At 38.0% G+C, this 16,342-nt stretch overlaps 1 protein-coding gene across 1 annotated transcript in view; it reads left to right on the top strand.

Annotated features, from left to right (window-relative positions):
• Nucleotides 1-8,985, top strand: part of CNNM1 (cyclin and CBS domain divalent metal cation transport mediator 1) — a 71,398-nt gene extending 62,413 nt beyond the window's left edge. The window contains exons 9-12 of the mRNA XM_074236192.1: nt 2,026-2,209; nt 2,319-2,468; nt 5,068-5,190; nt 6,381-8,985. Of these exons, the coding sequence (XP_074092293.1) occupies nt 2,026-2,209; nt 2,319-2,468; nt 5,068-5,190; nt 6,381-6,460 (537 nt within the window). The 3' untranslated portion in view covers nt 6,461-8,985. The remainder of the gene's footprint in view (nt 1-2,025; nt 2,210-2,318; nt 2,469-5,067; nt 5,191-6,380) is intronic.
• The last annotated feature ends 7,357 nt before the right edge of the window (nt 8,986-16,342 follow it).

The following is a 16,342-nucleotide window of genomic DNA, read 5'->3' as shown; positions in this document are numbered from 1 at the left end:
TGGCTACTTTTCCTCTAATACCGCAATTTCTAAACAGTAAATTTTCCAGGCCTCTTGAAGAACTTCAAAGCTTAAGGTTATCATTAGAAACAAACATGGTATCATGGAAAATCTATTGGACTGAGGATTGAGACCGGATCTCAGGTCCTAGTTATTCCCTTAACTTTCTGTGTGACTTTGAGAAAATCAGTTCCTCTCTGGGCTTCTTGTTTTCTCATCTGTAAAATAGGGAGGTAAGCCTAAAATAAAGATTCTCAACTTTTTGTGTCTTATGGACTCCTTCAACAAACTGGTGAAGCCCAGGGACCCCTTCACATGATAAGACAGGTTTTTTTTCATTGTTGAAAGAAATGCCATGTTTTAGTTCGAGGTTGGTGAAATTTAAGATGTAATTCTTTTCCCATCCAAATTCACTGGCCACTTGATATATAATGTGGATCTCAGTTTAAGAACCACTGGATTAGAGGATTCCCAACTCTCTTTTAAAAGATCCTTTGTGACCTGAAAAGCATTTGAAGCTAATTTGTAAGTCTTTCCTTAAGTAAAGGGAAGAAATTGGCACTGGGCCAATGTGATCATCTTTAGGAACCATATGAAAGATTTTCTGGTTTCTCCAAACCGAGATGACTTCCTGTTCCCACATGTATGGTTATCTGCTTTCCTTCTGTCTCAGATCATTGTAGACAAGAATTTCCCAGAGCTACTCTAAAAGACAATTGAAACGCCAGAATCCTGACTGCTTCTTGAGGAAAATACTATTAAATGTTTGAGATAATAGAACATAGTCTTTGAGGAAATTGTGAGATGGTGGGGAAGTTTGTTTTCTGCATCTTTCCAGCCTACTTTCAGTCAGTCTCCCCTCTAGAGTCCTTCCTGATCCTCATTATTACAGCATATAATTAATTCATCTAAGGAATCTAGGTGGCTTTGTAGATAAAACACTAGACTTGGAGTCAGGAATTTCTCTTTTCAAATTTGACCTCAGTGACCACTATCTGTGGGACCTGAAGGAAGTTGCTATGCCCCTATCTGCCTCAGTGCCCTCATCTGTAGAATGAAAATAAAAATAGCATCTACTTTCCTAAGCTATTATGATGATAAAAGGAGACAATCTTTTAAAGTGCTTTGTAAACCTCAAAGCTCTTATAAATGCTAGCTGTTACTCTAATATCCCTTGGATGCCCACACACATCCCTCTCCCATCATTCATCTCTCTGCAGCTCCAGGCACAGGTCTGCCTTTCCCAGATGGTAGGAAGATAGACTTATACTTAGGTCTCCCCCTTTCCCATTAACCCTTCTCTTGTATTATCATTTACTTATCATAGAATCTCAGAGTGGAAGGGACTTCAGGGGTTAACTGAACCATCTCATAACCTGAACAGTTAAATGACATTCATCTGTCAATCAGTCAGCATTAATTGATTGATTGTTGTATAATTATATCTGGCAAGTGGTTATCCAGCCTCTACTTGAAGACTTCTAATAATTGAGAATCCTACTATTTTCCAAGGGAAGAAGTTCTCCTCCTCAATATTCCTGATTGTTAGGGAGTTTTCCTCTATGAAATCTAAATTTTATCTTTTGTCAACAGCCACCTGTTCCTCCTGATCTGGCCTTCTGAGACCAAACAGAACAGTTGAATCTCTCCTCCAGAGGAGAACCCCCTGAACCAGGGATCCTTTTTATTCTTTATTGACTTCGTCTCATTTCCTTCAGACCCTATCTTCTTCTAGTGGTCATCAAGTTAATTAGCAGGAAAGTGTGAAAGATGTTGATTTACTAGACTCAGAAAACATAAGTGCATTTTAAGACTTGCTTGAAATTTGCTACTAACTTAGGAAAGATTTGTCATCAGTTGAAGAAATATTTTTGAACGGGGTGTTCCTGCCCTTCGGGTGGTACTCGTGTCTTTCTGTAGGCCTCTTTGCCTAGGATGAGATGCTTTCTTACACTAGTGATGGGCTCCACAGGTTAATGTCTGGTTCGCCCATCCCGAATTGTCTGTCCTTCTAATTTCTCTTAGATCACTCGACAGCAGTATCAGAACGCACTTACTGCTTGCCACATGGACAGCTCTCCTCAGTCTCCAGACATGGAAGCCTTTGCTGATGGAGATTCCACAAAGGCACCAACCTCTCATGGAACCCCACAGAGCCCTAAGGATGACCCAGCCATCACCCTTCTCAATGACAGGAACAGCCTTCAGTGTAAGTTAATGGGGCAGGTCATGGGAGCAGCATCCACAGGAAACTTCCATCCTGGACCTCAAGCAGGGCCGCTGACATCCTCCAGATCCATGTCTGGTGTCTTCTGCAGGTAGCAGGACAGATGATCCGAAGAGCCCTAATGAAGCAGTTTACCTGAAGATGGAAGAGATCTCCTTTGTTCAAGAGGAATTGGACGTCCATGAGGAGAGCGGAAATCCTCAGTTTGTGCTTCCGGACACTGTTCTCCCAGCTAGACCAGGTCAGATGGGGATGGGATTTGTAGGATTTGAGAACTGAAAGGACACCTAGAGATTGTCTAATATACCATTTCTCCCCCATTTTACAGGGGAGAAAACTATGATGAAAAGACTTTCTCAGGTCACAGTATTAACAAACATTGAATTTAGTGCTTTTTAAGGTTTGCTTTTCCCCTTCATATATGCTGCTTCATTTGATTCTCTCAAAAACCCTGTAAACTTGATGACATTTTCATTGCCATTTTGCAGAGGGAAAAACTGAGGATAAGAAAAGCTAAGTGACTTGCCTAAAGCCAGGGGTAGGATTTGTGTCAGGGGTAGGATTTGAATTCAGAGCTTCCTAACTCCCAAGGCCAGGATTCTATCCAATCTACACTGCCTGGCTAGTAAGTGGTAGAGCAGATGATTGGAACCTGGGGGTCTTTCTACTACAAAAGGAATATGGGATCATCATCCTTTAGTAGAAGTGAGGCTAATGAGGCTGAGTGAAGGGAACATTAGGATTTAACTTAATTCTTATGCCCAGATGAGAAGTTCGTTTCCCTTCATTCTGCTTTAAGTAATCATCTTGACCTACCAAGCCCTGGACCTTGTAGGCTCTTAGCATTGCTGAAGCAAGGCTACTTTGGGGAACTCCACTCAAAATTAACCTTCCAGACTTTGGCTTCTTTGACTTCAATGGACCCAGGAGATTTGTACCCACAGGACTTTCACTCTCTTTTCTAAATCTTTTTTTTTCACAGAACCATAACCTGAGAAACTAGACCTCCTAGATTTGTCTGACCAATGCCACTACCTTATTCAACGCAGCTTCCACCTCCTTCTTGACATTCTCCTCCCTTAGATAGAACCAGACCACAAAATTGTAGCTTAGTTAGAAGGGAAAACAATAGGTAGCTGTGTTTGTTTATACATATATACAAATGTATTATGTTGTACCATATAAATATATGTGTGTGTGTATCTATGTGTGCATAATATATATAAATATATATAATAACTCAGGAAGAGAGAAGTATAATAGTTTATAAAAAAACGAATGTTTTCTCTCAACGTGTTCAATTTTAATCTATGCAAAGATTATCAGACTACCTTTTGTGGGGGGGGAGGGGAAGGAAAGGGGGTAAACATATAAAATTCAAAACTTTACTAAAAAATAAATAGAAATTACTATTGTATATAATTGGAAAACAAATAAACTATTTATATAAAAACACACACACAAAATTTAAAAAATTAAAAAATAGGGGGCGGCTAGTGGATAAAGCACCGGCCCTGGAGTCAGGAGTACCTGGGTTCAAATCCGGTCTCAGACACTTAATAATTACCTAGCTGTGTGGCCTGGGAAAGCCACTTAACCCCGTTTGCGTTATAAAAAAAACCTAAAAAAAATTAAAAAATAAAAAGAGGATTCAAGGCATTCATTCAAGGGAGAAATTCCTCAACTTTAATCCTTAACTAGAATTTTCCAGTTCCAATCCTAACCTATCCATTCTAGATAAGGTAGTCTAGAGTCATGGTTCTCAAGTTTTTAGTTCTAAGGACCCTTTTATACTTTGAACAATTATTGAGGCTTCCCCCAATACAAAGTTTTTGTTTATATATGTTGTATCTATTGATATTTACCATATTGATATTAAAACATTGTAGTACTATTACAGAAATAGTTTATAGCTCATGGAACCCTGAAAGGGCCTTAGGGACCCCCAGTAAAATGATCCCCATACAGAAATCTTCCACCTGGACTCTTTAGATCTACTTCTTTGGTTCATTATCCTAATCTCAGGTTCCCTCTTAGCAAAACTCCTGTTCTTCCAATTTAATGGCAGAGTTTGGGGTGTTCCATTCTTATTGCTGCTACATAATCACTTAGCTAGTCATTCATTCATCAAACATTTATCAGGCTCATACTGTGTACAGACTATTACTATATCCTGGGGAGAGAAAAAGTTTAAATGAGACCTGCTTTCATTGAAATCCCAAGAGGATAGGAAAGAATGAGCAAATGTTTTCTTCATCAAAATAATTTAGCCCAATCCAAAGGTCAATCCCCTAGGGGACCTTTTATCCTGTACTGCTGGTCCATCATTTCCCTCTATTTCATGTGGTTAATGTTGTGCCAATCTCTCTGGAAGAGTGGGTGTCCCCCAAATATGCCTCATTTTTATTGGGAGTCCTAACCCCACTGTCTAAGATTATACAATTCAGTTTAGGAGCCTGATTTCATCTCCCTCACATTTTGAAAATGACCTCAATCCAGAACATGGAGCCATTTATATTTTAAGGTTAACCCCAATATACATTCCTTTAGATAGTAAGTACCTATTTTGCTAAAACCAGAAGAGGGGGAGAAAATTTTGTTTAATTTTTCAATTAAATTAAATTCAAATTGGTGAGAGGATCAGTGTTGTCCACTGAAAAGGTTCCAGTTCAAATCTCATCCTTGCTATTTACTAATTGGGTGACCTTGCCACTTCATCTCTCTGATCCCAGTTCCTCATCTGTAAAGTAAATATTGGGGATAGGGTTGTATGAAGTGCCTGCTAAGATTGATTGCCTTCAGCCCTAAATATATGATTCTTTTCCTGCCTCATTTCTTAGAAACTGACAGTGAATGTTGTAATCTCATCTTGGACTCAGAGGACCCCAACTTGGGGAGTATGACCAGCCCCTCCAGCAGTGACTTTGAGGAGACACTGGGCAAGAAGTTGCTGAGAACTTTAAGTGAGTAGATCTGCACCCAACTAGAAAAGTTTCATGATGGGGAAAGCCCAAGAGGTGAACAATAGGATCTGTCTCCAAGATGGAGTCATTGGATGACTTTTAAAGAGCTAATACTGGAATTTATTTTTATTAGTGGCTTTAGAACTATTACTGTTCCACTGGGGAAGTATCCCACTCAGTGAGTACCCAGAATTTGTTAATCAATTAATTAACCAATAAATTCAATGTATAATAAACGTATAATATGTATAATATATAATAAAAAACAAGATTAAATGATGTCCATGCCAATAAATAATGATTACAATTTTAGAGCTAGAAGAGACTTAAATGATCATCTAGTCCAGTCATCCCTTTTTAAAATATTGATAGATACTGCAGATACTGAAGTTCAGAGAGATCAAATTATTTGCCCAAAATCACATAGGTGGTAAGTGGCAAAGATCAAATTTGAATTCGGGTCCCCCTCTGACTTCAAATTCAGCACTTGGTTCACTGTATAATAAAACAAGTTACCCTTGACCCAAATTAATTTTTTTAAGTAGAACACTTACTTTTGTTTCCTCTGGGATCTTATTTTATTATTCTTACAGTATATCATAGTGAATAGTGTTTGCCTTGGAACCAGGAAGACCCGGGTTCTAGTTCTGACCCTGATACATACTGCCCATGTGACCCTGGGCAAGAACAATTCAGTAACACCATTATGTTGCAGAGAAATTGTTGATCAGTATTGGTAGAGAGAATTCCCTTTCCCAATGAAATCTCTGGTCTAGTCACTGTCTCCATCTGTGTTGTTGATTGGGCAAAACTCCTGGTCAGCATCCCAGCTACTGCCACACTGCAGTGTGAAGGTTGAGAACATGGAAATAGTCTCCAAGGAGAATCAATTCAGCAACCTTCAGCCTATCAGGAACTGTGCTAAACCTTTTCAGGTAGAAGCACTTCTTGATCCTAAGAAACCCAACCCCATGCAAAACACATATGACATATGTGATAACTGCTTCCTTATTTCACACAACTGGGGTAAAATTTCTTACCCATTAGGATTATTTCTCTCTGTTTTGACATCTTTTCTGTTTATCTTCTGAGAGAAGTAGAATTTAATGTAATAAATATGCTCTTTAAAAATAATGCAAGGTTTTTGAATGCTTCACAAATGAATCCTGGATCTTTTTATATCTTTTCAGGTGTTGGGAAAAGGAAGAGGTCGCCAGATGGGGAGAGGATCCCTGAGGAGAATTCCAATTTAATGCCTCTAATCACATGACAGGAAGTAATGCTTGAACATTAGTTGGGTGGATGGATTTCCACACGCTTTGGGAAAGACCATCCTTCTGTCATCTCCTCCAACCCCAGAGACCTGCCAAAGGCAATAAGGCACCATGATTTTTCCTCCCTGTTTCCTAGCTGTCAAATCAGCAGATAGTTCCTCGCACCTCCTCTCACCTCACCTGGCTCAGAGTCTTGCTGATGTTGTAAAGGAAACCAGTGCCTTGAATGGAACATTATGGAAATGGTTCAGACACCGTGCAGCAAAGAAGTGACCACAGCTTACCCATGGAACCTTCAAGACCCATCTCTTCCAACCCCCTGGGGGATAGTTGGGATCCCCTGGTGCTGGGTTAGTTCATCTGCTTCATTTCATTGGCCTTTTCTCTAGGAAAAAAAAGCCATTGTTGACCGAATTGAAACATCTGCACATGACTTAGCTCCAGGTAGGCCAAAGGGCAGAGAGGCAGATGAGAGAATTGGCCCAGGAGAGAGCAGAAGATGAGGTTGCAAAGCATTATTTGAATAATTTTATATATACATATATAGATTAGATATATAGATATATAGATATGTGTATATATATATAAATGTATATATATATACACATTCACACATATTTATACATGTGTGTATGTGTGTATATATTTATATATTTCATCATAGTCTTCAAATACTTAAAACTTCTTCCAGTGGTCCATTTCCGTCTCATGAAAGTTCTGGTGGCAGAGACATGCATGTATTCAAGCTGGTTGGGGCAGGGTAAAGAAGGATCCTCCCGTAACTATCCTCTCCCAGGAACAGAGGGCAAGGGTTGAGCCATACCTTCTGCCTGCCTTGTGCAGGCAGTTTATAAGTCTTTGCTGGAAGATAAGCTTATATGGTTCAGCCAAGTCCCAGATGGAAGCCAAGAAATGAAATTTCAGCCTTTAAGGAAAGTAGCAAGAAACCTGTAAACGGTTATGGAAATTAGTTTCGTTATTTAAGAAACCAAAGAGTGCCAGATCAGTCAAAGAGAGTGACCCATTGGTAGGTTTCTTTCTCAAGGAACTACAGCATGCATTCCCAAGAATGTTAGGAGAATCACTTCTCACACTGCTCTTCCTTTTTTTCCCCTTTTCTTTCTCTCCTCCTCCTTCTCCTCTTACTGCTAGACTGGCTGGCCAGCTTAGCAGCCTCTCTCATTTTCTGCTCTTTCTCAAGGGATGCTGAGGAAGGGCAATTTTCAGAAAAAGCCATATGGCGGTGCAATGACTATCTCTTGGTCTGCCCTGGCATCCCAGGTCAGAAATAAGTGTGCCTATAAAGAGGTCTTTTGTTGTTGGTCCCTTTCTATTCTGACCCATCTCCTTCCTCATTATTGGCCTAGGGGCCTGGTGCCCTCAAGGTGCCCTAAGTTTCCTCCCTCCTTGCAGGCTTCACCAACACCAACCCTCCCCAAGTGCCCCATTTTCCAGAATTACCTTTCCCTATTTCTTTTCCACATTACCCATCCACTCAAAATGTCTTTTCCCTCAGAGATGATTTCTGTTGAGTGCTAAGAGGATCTCAAATCAGATTCATCGAATTCATACTAAAATTGTATGATACTAAACTTGTAACTATCCCTGGGTATTTGCATTTTTTAAAAGAGTGTTAGTTTACCCACATGAATGTGTCATTAGAACTCAGAAAGTATGGGACAAAAGTAAAGGGAAAGATTTCATCAGTTCTGAGGGAGAGTTTGGGAAAAGGGATTAGTGGGATAGGTGGGATGGCCATCTAAGCATCCCTTAAATTGCACCACAAAGACTTTACTCATGAATAAAGTCAGGCTCTTGGAGACTCAAACTAGAGAATGCTAGAGAAATTACAAGCCTGCTCACTGCCAGACTCCTTCCTCTCTCTTCCACCAAACCAGAATCAACTTCCCAGTGAAGTAGGTGTCATGAAAGCTTCATCTTTATGTGAGGTGAGGGAGTTAGGATCCTCAGTGTGTGAATTATGACCCTACACATTGTGACATCGACCGTTCCCTTCCAAGCATGGCCAGCAGCCCAGTGGTGCATGACCTCGCACAAACCCTCTTGCCTCATAAGAATATATATAGTAGCTAATAATTACCCCAAGCACCTTCAGTTCCACTGGACAGGACTAGAAGACCTTGTTTAAGTCTGTAAGGAAATTTGAGTCAGAGCTGCTGCTTACCCATTCTCCTTACCTTTCATGCATGGGTCAGAGGGACCTAGATCTAGACTGCAAATTTTTCCCTTCACATATTATCCACCTGGCTCCTCACTTTCTCCTTCCCTTCGCTGATCAGACCTTGAGTCCCAATTCTTGGCTATGCTTGTATTCCATTCAAGCGATCAGAGAGAGCCTGTCATCAATCTCTTTCCCAACCTCATTCCTCACCCCCCAACTCATAAACCAGTAGTTCATTTTTATTCAGGTAAAAGTACTCTGGGCAAAGATTTTAGATAAAGTATTTATGAAGGTTTAAATAAATTGTAAATAGTTTTTAAATAAAATGGAAATGCCTTCCCTGGATTGTGACTGATTATTCTTCCCTTTAATCTAGATGACCTAAGGAGGTGGGGAGGGGGGGGGTCACACTGGTGGGAAAAGTCCATGACTGCAATGTCTAGGAAGATTGAGAATGTCAAATTTTTGTCCTGTATATACATTTAAATAAAATTCCCAAACAACAAAGTAATTTGGATGTTCCCAAGATCCCACAAAGAGATTGTGCCTAAATTTCTTATAGTGCCTACCTAAAGGAATTCCATACTCTGACCATTTTAGCTTAATTCATCTTCTGTCAAGTTCCTATATATTATTTGCAGATGGCTTTAGGTCTTAAGTTGCTGTTTAAGAAGCACACATAGCCAGTCTAACCTGTTCTGCTGTCATCTGAAAATGCTACAATGGATCCAGCTTACCTCTTCAACTGAAACTAGACGGAATCTTTCTCTGCTCTGTTTGCCATGGGGGGGGGGGGGTGGTAAGGTTTGACACCTATTAGTTGGCCTAATTGCTAACACTCGGTTGGGTTAGTTCCCTAGGGAGAGGGAAGGGAAGGGGAAGAAAAACTGGACGAGAATGGGGAGAAGAGCAAAAGGAAGGGGGGGAAGGAGAGTTAGAGGGGGAAGGGGAAGAGGAAAGAAAAGGGAAGAGAAGGAAAAGAGGAAAGGAAGAACTTTTTCTGGCCAATGCAACTAAAAAGGATTCCCAGAAGACCCAACTGAATGGAAGTGACACAAAGGATGCATAAAGTGGGAATCAAGGTAAGATAAGGGCTAAGCTTGTCTTTTTCCTTTCTAAGATGGTGAGCAATTAGGTAAAAGAGGGAAAATCACTTCTTTACCTTCTGATTTATTAGTAGGTACTAGGGTTTCTCAGCATAGAAAAAACAAGTCAGGAAGAAAAAAGTATTGAGGGTACAGAAGGAAAATCACATCATTTTTAAAAGTAAGGAGATGGGACAAAGTGAAGAAATACAAGAACCACTCTGTCCCATCTCCTTACTTTTAACAATGATGTTTCTTCCTCAAATCACTTGACATCCTGTCCCAATTACCCAATTAATCTCCCAAATAAACAAAACTATCATCACATAAGCCAATGAGATATACAGTATCCTGTGCAACATTGTGAACATTCTCTCTTAGTCATTATCACCCACTTAGCAGTAGTCCAATAGCTTGTTACTCTATTAATCTCTTAGCCTTACCTTTTAATTTACTGACATCCATTCAAATGGACCAAGGGAGTAATTCCCTAAGAGAACCTTCAACTTCTTGGCTGAGAAATTCCCCAACAATCTCATGGTGACCTCATTGAGTGCACAGAGATGGTCAAATCTGGATTTAATATTGTTATCAGAAAATGTGCTATCTTTCCAGACACGCTCAAGACGGGGCTGAGCAATGACTACTACTTGGTAAATCAGAAAGAACCTGGAATAAGCAGGTGAGAAGTCCTGAAAGAAAAATCACTTGAAGACTCAGGTGGTTTGACTTCTTCTAGTAGATAGTCATGACCTTGGAAGAAGTAGCATAAGGAAAGGGAACTAGTGGCTACATGGTGAAAAAGAACAGGATTTGGTTTCTTGGAACATTTACATGTTTGCATTTACATAAAAATAAGGAATAGAATGGACAGAATCTATCACCAAATTAGAAGGGCCCTCAGAGGCCTAGCCATTTTTTAATCCACATCTGAACAAGGACCCCTCTGAAACATCCAACAGGTGGCCATTCAGATTTCAAATTTCAAAGGCAGGCTTTCCCACTTTAGGTAACTGTAATTGATAGAAAATGGTTTCCCATAAGCCAATGCCTATCTTGCTATATGTCTACCCATTACATCTAATTGAATTCTGGGCAAACAGAAGCTTATTCTTTCTCCCACACAGCAAATTTTAAGTCTTGGAAAAAAGCTATCATGGGCCCTACCAAGACTTTTCTGAGTGTTTTCAATCAGTCAACCAATAAATACTTATTAAGCATCTACAATATGACATACATCATTAATTTACACACACACACACACACACACACACACACACACAGAGGGAATGAAAAAAATTCCTATTCTGCATATATCACTGTAAATACAAAATCAAAGTACTTCGAGTGGAGAGCATTAATAGTTGAAGGGATCAGGAAAGGCTCCCTGCATATTTTGCCTGAACTGTGTCTTAAAGAAAGAAAAGCACTCTAAGGTAAGAAGGTAATGTTTTCCAGGCATGTGGGATTACCAGTGCTGAAATACAAAGACAGAAGTTGGAGTGTGGAACATAGAAGGTCAATTCATCTAAATTGTACATATGGGAAGAGGAATAATGCCCAACAAGACTGAAAAAAAAAAGTTGGGTAAGGCTTTAAAACTAAAAAGAGGAGTTATACCTTTATCCTAGATGCAAAAGAAAGTCACTATTGTTTAGTGGGAAATTCACATGGTTAGATTTGTGTTTAAGGAAGACTATTTTGACAGAACGTTTGTATTGGACTACACTGGTACAAGAGTTGAGGCAGGGAGATGATTAAAAAGCTGTTGTAATAGTCTAGTTGAGGGATGGTGAAGTCTGAACTAAAGTACCAGTTGCATGAGTGTAGACAAAGAGTTGGATGCAAGAAATTGTGGAGGTAAAAATGGCAAGATTTGGAACATATTTCAATGTGTTAGGTGTTTGAAAGAATGAGGAATCAAGGATGATGTCAAGATTAAAAATTTGGGAGATTAGATGGTGATGCCTTTGTCAAAAATGGAACATTTAGAAGAATTGGGGGTGGGGAGGATAAGTTCAGTTTTGAACATGTTGAGTTTGAGCTGTCTCCAGGTCATCCAGTTTGAAATGTTCAATAGGCAAATGATGACAAAATACTAAAGCTTAGCAGACTAGGGCTGAATATATAGATTTGAGTGACCTTCAAAAAGATGTTAAACCCACAGGAGTTGGGAGCTACTAAACAAGAGTATATAAGAGGGAGAAGGGCCCAGAGAGCACTGGGGAACACCAACACCTGGGGACATGATATGGATGAGTCAGCAAAGGAGGATGAGAAGACAGGAGAGAACAGAAACCCAGTGAATGAATGAATGAGAAGATCTAGGCCTTTATCACTTATACGCTATAGTGGAAAGGGAGGGTGGACTTGGAAGAAAGACCATCTGCCCCATCAGCTATGTGACCATGGCAAAGACACTCAACCTGAGTGTTTCATCTATAAAATGTAGTTTTGTTACCTGTTAATCATCTCCTCACAACCAGAGCTGTGGGTTGTTTTTTTTTTTGCTTACATTTTGAATTCTGAGCTATATACCTCCTTTCCTCCCAACCACTAGAGGCCAACATTTGACACAGATACATATATAACACCAAAACTATACATTTCCAACTGTCAGTTCTCTGGAGGTGGATTATATCTTCTTTCAGAGATCTTTTGTAGTTGATTTTAATATTCATATTATCCAGAACAGCTTAGTCATTCACATGTATGCTCTGAATATTGTTAATGTATATGCTAAGTTCTACTCATTTTACTATTTCATGCATTTCCATGTTTTTCTAAAATCAACTTGTTCATTATTTCTTACAGCACAGTATTAGTCATGATTATATATCACAACTTATTCAGTCATTCCCCATTTGAAGGGCATCCCCTCAATTTCTAGTTCTTTGCCACCAACAAAGAGAGCTACTATAAATATTTTGGAACATAAAGGTTATTTTCCTTTTTCCCCTGAACACCTTGGGGAAAAGACCTAATTGCCAAGTGAAAGGGTATACACACCTTAATAACTTTTTAGGCATAACTCCAAATTGCTCTGATTGCTCAGTTCACAGTTCCACCAAAAATATATTGTGTCCCAATTTTTTCACATCCCCTACAACACTTCGTATTTTCTCCTTTTAAAAGAAATTTTTATCAGTTCAGCCAATGTGATAGAAGAGATGATATCTCAAAGTTGTTTTAATTTCTCTAATAAATTATTTAGAACATTTTTAATGACATATGGCTTTGATTCCTTCTCCTAAAACCTGCCTTTGACTATCAATGGGGAATAACTCATATTCTAATAATTTGACCTAGTTCTCTATATATGAGGAGAGAAACTTTATTTTCTCATCAATTTTCTTTTCTTCTTCTTCTAATCTTGGCTACATTGGTTTATTTTTACTGAAGTCTTTTAATATAATAAAATTATTCATTTTACATCTCGCATTTTGTTTATTCATAAAATCTTCTATTCATAAATCTGATGGGCAACATGTTTCATGCTGTTCTTATTTACTCGAGATAACTCCCTTTATGTCAAAGATCATGTAAACATTTTCACCTAATCTTGGCAAGTGATATATTGGTCTGTAACTAGTTTCTGCCAGATTGCTTTCCAGGTTTCCCAGCTTTTTTTTTTTTAACAAAATAGTGCATTCTTAGTCTAAAACATTTATCAAATATAAGATTACTATAATCATTTATATGTCTACTCCCTTCCACTGACCTATCTTTTTAATTCTTATCAATATCAGATAGTTTCAATGATTCTCATTTTACAATGGTTTAAAATTTGTACCACTAGACTTTTTACAATTATTTTCACTAATTCATTTTATATCCTTGACCTTTTGTTCTTCCAAATAGTTTTTCTATCACAACCAATAATTTTGGCAACTTAATTGGGATGGGAGTAGATGAGGTAGAATTATCCTTTTTATTATATTGACTTGGCCCACGTATGAGCAATTAACATTTCTGATTATTTAAATCTGACTTAATTTATATAAACATGCTTTACAATTATATTCATCTACTTTCTGGGTTTGTCTTGGCAGATATACACCCAGGTATTTTATATCATCTAGGGTTATTTTAAAATGAACCATCTCTTACTATCTCTTCTTGAAGGGCTTTATTACTAACAAAAATGTTGACAATTTATATGGGCTTGTTTTAAATCCTGCTATTTTGCTAAAATTGCTTCCATTAATCTTTAAGCTTTATTTCTAATATTTTCCAAGTATACCATCATATCATCTGTAAAAACTTTTTTACCTTATTATCTATTCTGATTCCTTCAATTTTTTTCTTATTAGTAGCTTTTCTATATTAAATATTGGTGATAATGGACATCCTTGTTTCACTATTGATCTTACATTATAATTTCTGTAAAAGCTTTGCAAGCTTTTAAGTGCTACATAAATATCTGTTACTTAGTATTGTTCTTATTCCCATATTTAGGAAACAAGAGGTGGATAAAGGTCCCACACAGAACAAGGATTGAAAGAAAGCAATATCATGGAAACTGAGCAAAGGATAGTATCAGAAACAGTCAAGAGTTCAATAAAGACTGGGAAAAGATTATTGGGTTTAAGAACTCACATGGAAAGTTTATAGTGGTGGGGTCAGAAACCAGATTGTATGTAGAGTCTGCAAGTACAGAAAACTTTCAAGAAGCTTGGTAAGAAAAGGGGAGCAAGAAATAAAGGATGGAATGCATAATACTCTGCTAAGTTTCAAAGGTGATACAGGGACATATCATAATCCCTACTCACAAGGAGTTTATGTAGAAATTTTTGCTGGCATTATTTTTATCAAAGTTATGCCTATTAGTAGGAAAATAATTAAAGGCAAGAGTCAAACTGATCTTAACATGTGGGAATGCTAAACTAAAATGCAGAGGATACAATTTTAAGAGTTAAAGTATAAGTCTTCCATTTAACTTTTAAGGAAATAATTATAGGATAATATGTTTAATATGATTGTGCATATATAATCTATATCAGATTGCTTTGCTGTCTTGGAGAGGGCAGAGAAAGGGAAGGGAGAAAATAATTTATAAAAATGAATGTTGAGGGGCAGGTAGGTGGCACAGTGGATACAGCACCAGCCTTGAAGCAGGAGAATCTGAGTTCAAATCCAACTTTAGACACTTAATAATTACCTAGCTGTGTGACCTTGGGCAAGTCACTTAACCTTAAATAAATAAAATTTTCTTAAAAATTAATGTTGAGAAAACTCTACATGTAATTGAGAAAAAAATACTATTAAGATAAAAAAATGATGTCATGTGAAATTACAGTACTTGAAAGGAAACCATCTGAGAATTTTCAGAGATGAAAAGAAATAATTACAAGAATACAGACTGAGGAGGATATAACTTAAAAGCAATTCAATTGAAAAAGATCCAAGCAATGTAGGTGAGTCAGATTAATGTGCCAGGGATGGGGGTGGGAGAATAATAAACAAAAACATTCTCAGGCTACATTCATAGACTAAATAAAATTAGGTAATTACAGTATTCTGCACTGATGAAACTTACATTTGGAATATTTTGTTCTCGGTGTCACATTTAAGAAAAAACATTCACAATTTAGTGTAACCCATCTTTTTAGTGGTCTGGAAATCACATTCTATGAGCAAAGTTTAAAGGAATTATAAATGTTTAGCCTAGAAGAGAAAGTGAGGAGGAAAAAAAAGTAGGATGGTTCTTCAGAAACAACCCAACAGAGTAGGAAAGCAATGAATTTTGAAACAGAAGACTTGGATTTGAAAACTGGTTCTGTCATTTACTAGATGGGTAATGTTGGCCTTCATTTCACCCATAAGACTGAGTCCCCTCATCTATAAAATGGGGCTAATTTGGCCCTCTAAGAATTCCACTCCTACATCCTATAATTCCTAGAGTTAGAAGGTTTATCTGTTAGAAGGTTGGACTTACTGAGATTTATGGAGTACAATGGAATTTGGTATTGACTTGTAGTTACATAGATATAACCGGGTTTGAGTGAATGGTAAGAAGTAGTATCATAGTCTCTGGTTCAAAACACATCAACTTTCAATGGAAAGAGGATTTCCTTCTTTAGACAAGAATACTTCAGACACATTGAGAGAATAGCACTTCTTCTTTTGGTTTCATTATCTTAATTTACACAAAGAAATCATACTTGTATCAGTTGAAATTCATAAGGCTACCTTTGTTTAGTATACTATATTCCTTAACTGGCTGGGTCTTGATATGTGACAGGACTAGGAGACAAAGAAGAAAAACACTCCTTTTGCCTTGTTAAACCTTGTTTGTCCTTTGTTCTAGAAGAGGATCATGACATCAGGGAGGTGATGGCATGACCTGCAAGTGAATTGGATTTAAATGAAGAAGGTTGTGTAAAATTACCAGCCTACCTTTCTCCTCCAAAGCCATCTGGGTCCAGTGGCCAGATATAGAACAGGATGACTAGAGATGGCCCTGGATTCAGAAGACTTTGGTCTTTTAAAATTTAAAGTCTTTAACACCACCAAGGTTAAATTTAATACCACCCTAAGCTTTGATGAAGCTTAGGGCAAATGAATAACCAAGTGAAAAAAAAAACAGGAAAAGAAACAGAAAGAAACCC

Source organism: Macrotis lagotis, chromosome 4 (assembly GCF_037893015.1).
Source record: "Macrotis lagotis isolate mMagLag1 chromosome 4, bilby.v1.9.chrom.fasta, whole genome shotgun sequence".
NCBI lineage: Eukaryota > Metazoa > Chordata > Mammalia > Peramelemorphia > Peramelidae > Macrotis > Macrotis lagotis.
Note: the sequence above shows the minus strand (reverse complement) of the source record. Positions and strands in the feature narration are given on the sequence as shown.